This window comes from Mus pahari, chromosome 22 (genome assembly GCF_900095145.1).
Source record: "Mus pahari chromosome 22, PAHARI_EIJ_v1.1, whole genome shotgun sequence".
Lineage (NCBI taxonomy): Eukaryota > Metazoa > Chordata > Mammalia > Rodentia > Muridae > Mus > Mus pahari.
In genome coordinates, this window is record NC_034611.1 from 29368651 (window position 1) to 29373130 (window position 4480).

A 4480-nucleotide genomic window follows, 5' to 3' on the forward strand; every position below is an offset into this window, starting at 1 on the left:
TGTGTGTGTGTGTGTGTGTGTGTGTGTGTGTGTGTGTGTTATTCCACACATTACTTTTCCAACTTAACTTCATCAACAGGTTTTGCAGGCCCTAAGGTTCAACTCTTGCCAAGTGAGCCAAACACTCTTCATAAATGACTTTGCCCCTTCCCTTCATGTAATCTTAAAGATTGTAGGCTTGCCCAGTCTAGAAATACCAGATTCAAGGTAGGATGTACCTTCCCTAACAGGAAAAATGATAAATTTGTTATTATCATTTGGCTTATGGCATTTATAAAACCAGTTGGCTGAAATAGAAGACGTGATTAAACACGTTGCTTTTCTGTTTAGTCGTTCCTATGTAAAAGTGTTCTGAGCGCTGGAACAATTTGCTGTGGAGTTTCAAGTCTGAGAGTTCCCCTTATGAGACAGCAGTACTTATTATTGACAGAAGAGTCTGAATGTGGTTCAAGGAACAAACAATATCCATACAATTCTTATAAATATTTGACATACCAATCTATTTTAAAACAAATAGAATTGATTTGCAGAGGGCAGTGACACTTTGAAGTGAAGGGACTCATTGCTCTGAATAATGTATCCCACGAGTGAAGTGTTTGCGAATTGCCACACTTTTATCAATATATACCTGCTTCTAAATGGGGGCAGTGGCACAGCAGTTCCGGAGGAGATTTGTTAAAACACTTTGGAACATTTTTTTGTTGTTGTTGTCTATAAATAAATAGCTTCTTTGGAGAAATAATGAGCACGTTCAAACAACTGTTAATGGTTGGGGATGGGGAGGGGGTGTCTTGTGAAGGATGGGAGTGGAGTTTCAAGACCTTAAGTCTTTTAGCTCTTCCCAGCCCTCTTTCCACAGGAAATGACCTTCAGCACTGTGTGGAGAGGTTGGAAATGATTTTCCCTTTAGTTGCTGCACCATAATTTACACGGATTGGCTCTTGGCTTGAAAGGAATCAAATAAATCTGAGAAGAAACTGGGAGTCATCCCAGATTCTGTTTAAGAAGACTTAGTAAGGGGGAAATGAATAAATTCCATTTCAAGGAAGGACGTTAGTACCTGCCAAGGGACCAGCTGTAAGCCCTATAATGTTTCTAAATGCCATCGAATACACTGCTCTCGTCAAAAACTTACAGAGAAAGAGCACCCTTGTGCCTTTTTTTTTTTTTTTTTTTTGGTTTTTCAATACAAGGTTCCTCTGTGTAGCCCTGGCTGTCCTGGAACTCACTCTGTAGACCAGGCTGGCCTCGAACTCAGAAATCCCGCCTGCCTCTGCCTCCCCGAGTGCTGGGATTAAAGGCGTGCGCCACCACGCCAGGCACCCTTGTGCCTTTTGAAAAAGCATCCTACGTTTAAGCTTCGGTCTCTAGAATTCAAGATGTAATCATTGTAGCACATCAAATCTCCTTCATTGTTTCTTAAGTGAGTAAATACCTGTCATTCGGAATGAAACTGGACAGGAAGAACCCATGAGGTTTGTAAGGAGTATTCCTCTGCCATTGCTACTTTTATTACCATTTGCTTATGAGCTTTAGGCTAGCAGTTCCCTCTCTCCCTCCTCAAGAGCATGAACTCAGTTTCCACGAAGCTAAACAGAGAGGTGCTTCTTGTCTGTGGTCACCTTCCACAATCCAGGAGAACTGGACTTTGCTCCAGCTCACCCACTGTTGGGGAGACCTCAGAGCAGTACCTTTCTCATCATGAGTTGGAGTCGCAATTGTAGGGATGTCAAACCACTGAGCCAAGGAGTTAGAATACCACACAGTCAGCTCTTCCCCAGGCTGGACGTCTCGCAATGCCCGATAGAAGATCTAGGATACAAAATAATAATAATAATAATAATAATAATAATAATAATAATAATAATAATAATAATGTTCTGTTATTTCCTGGATGATTGGGAATAAAGATTGAAAGACTGGCACTGTGATCCTGGAGAAGCTACTGGATAACTTGGAATCTCATCCTTCCTTCGTCTTTTAAATAACAAAACAAAAGTATCTTCCTCACAAGGTCATTGGGATGTTGAAGAGAGAATTCTTGCCTTTCAAAGTTCTTTGCTCGTGAGATGCTTGGCTGCCTTAGGGACCATTAGTAGATGAAACTGGAATTAATAACAATGAGGGGCTCTGACAGTACCTGTCCTCCTGGTAAGTCTGCAATAGCTTCCAGAGTCTGTTCCTGGGGATTCCTGGCTGCCCGGATTAACCCTATCCACTCCAGAGGGGAGCCCCCTGACTCGTCCACCAGCTCCCCTCTCACCATGCGCACCTGCAATACAAGCAGTGGTCATTACCCAAATGTGCCACAGCCAGGCTCGCAGCTCAGAGCAAAGTTTATCCTACAGCCCACGGAGCTCAGGAAAGCAGTTGTGTTCTCTTTGACCCCGCCTCTAGTAGCAGCTCGGGGGGGGGGGCAGCTTAGAGAGTGGAAAAATAAAGAAGTCTGGATAGTAGACAGTATCATCACCACACACACACACACACACACACACACACACACACACACACACACCTTGGAAACACCAGCTGGAAAAAAAAAACATCCTCTCAGGGCTCCAGGATGCATCTTATTGCAAAACTCACCACCTCTTCCCCAAGTGAGGTTCTGGAATCCTTAACACTGAGAGAGAAGTGGTTTCTAAGTTCAAGCAGGTCCTGAAACCTGGTGCAGTAGTCCCACCCTGTTTCTCAGCCTCCCAATTCTTTAGTACCGCACTAGGCTGCAAGGGAACTCAGCAGAGAGATGCTCCGAACAAAGCGAGCACGGAGAAATTTTGCCTGCAGCTAGCAAGCCATTTAAAAGCAATTAAATTGCGTTTAAAGAGAGAGGCGTGGTGAGCTTCAAAACCCGGTGCTGCCTTAGGATGAGAGACAAGGGGCTTTCTAGCACCGGAGAAAAGATGCTGGCCCTGCTCCTCCTACGAAAGATACTTCTTAGCAGAAGCTCTAGGAGGTTACTAAAACCAAGGTCTTTCTCTTATAAACAAGCGTTCCATTTCGTTCCCCCGTTGCTGTCTGCCAGTCCTTGGCTGCTCAAGCGCCCTCCGCCCGCTGCGGTCAAGAGTCTTTACTTTCCCTCTCTGGTCAGGGATCCTAAGGGTGTGTTGAGGTAGGGGGGGTCAGAGTGGGAGAGTTGTACCTGGGGCCTCTCGGCTGGGATCTCGGACTCTAAGAGCCAGCCACGAGGTTTAACTAGGTGTTCTCTCGAGGGTGGGCTCCCCTACCTCTCAACAGGCATCAAAATTAATCACCTTGCTCATCCCCTCTCCATTTCCTACCCAAATGTACAAGCAAAAGGGGTTGGGAGTGGGGATATATTCCCAGAACTAAGAGCCTCCCAAGGACTATTTCTTCTGTGAAATGGAATTAAATTGTTTAAAACAAAAATGTAAGCCTCATATTAGTAAAGAGAAGGGGAGAAAAGCCCTCTCTGTCCGATGACTACAAGAAAAGGGGTACCTTTGCAAGGAAGGCAAGGACTGAGGTGGGAGTTAAGCAGTCTCCATCACCTTGCTGAGGACATCCCGCAGCGCTGAGAAACCACCGGTTCCCAGAGGCCCCCCATACCTACAGATCCTGATACTAACGTCTGTTCCGGCTCAGCTCTGCCTTCTCGTTAGCCCTCCCCACGTCCAGCTCAGTTATCAGACTTGCTAAGGATAATCGGATAATTCCGTCCTGCAGATTTAGCAGGTATCCCTTTTCTCTGCTGCTCGTCTCTACCCCTTTTTCTGGATCAGGGAAACAGGAGGTGATAGGCAAGGGACGGAGATCCAGAATGGCCCAGTACCTTTTTCTTGGGCCCTGGTTCCCTGCGATCTGACAGGTACTTGCCCAGCTTGAAGGTGCCAGGCACCGGCCCAAGGCGCAAGCCAGCCGGGATGCAGCAGTCAGCGTTCACGCTGGTGGCCGAAGTGCGGGAAGTTCCGTGCATTGTTGCCACCGCCGCCAGGCAGACGCTGGGACTCGCGGGGTCCTCCACGGGGCGCAAGTGACAGAACCAGGAGCAGCCGCATGCAGAGGAGGGACCCGCACCCCGACGTGCGTCTTCTGTCCGCGGAGTGACGCGGGCGGGCATGCACTGCGCCTTTTCAATCCGGGCGGGCGCCTTTTGGCACCGCGAGCGCAAGGGCGCGGAGTTTGGTGAGAGAGTTGCGCTGTGAAGCAGCTGCAGAGTCCCACCCGAGAGGGTCACATGGAGTGGTTCCCTCAGCCCCCTGCATAATCGAGGCCTCTGAATGGCTAGCACACAATGGTCCAGGCGACCTTCCCATTCCTAAAAATCCAATTTGTCAAGGGCGAAGAAAAGGCGCTGGTGAATCAAAGGTCCGGCGGGACCATTAATCCTCAGCATGGGGTATTGTCCCTGAGACAGTTACGATATTTTAAGTGACAAATCCACTGTATAATTTCTCCATAAATTTTACTTCCTTTTATTGTTCACCGACAAACCAGTTTTGGGAAATAAGTGACTACT

The 4480-nt window shown here is 47.3% G+C and overlaps 1 protein-coding gene across 2 annotated transcripts in view; it reads right to left on the minus strand.

Annotated features, from left to right (window-relative positions):
• Prdm13 (PR/SET domain 13) overlaps nucleotides 1-4240 on the minus strand; it is an 8710-nt gene extending 4470 nt beyond the window's left edge. Inside the window, exons 1-3 of one of the 2 annotated variants that reach the window (XM_021222433.1) lie at nucleotides 3794-4240; nucleotides 2141-2272; nucleotides 1692-1812 (exon numbers count right to left, since the gene is read on the minus strand). In XM_021222433.1, the coding sequence (XP_021078092.1) occupies nucleotides 1692-1812; nucleotides 2141-2272; nucleotides 3794-4081 (541 nt within the window). In that variant the 5' untranslated portion in view covers nucleotides 4082-4240. Of the gene's footprint in view, nucleotides 1-1622; nucleotides 1813-2140; nucleotides 2273-3793 lie in introns of both variants that reach the window. The other variant, XM_021222432.1, reaches the window with a different exon arrangement.
• Between the last annotated feature and the right edge of the window lie 240 nt (nucleotides 4241-4480).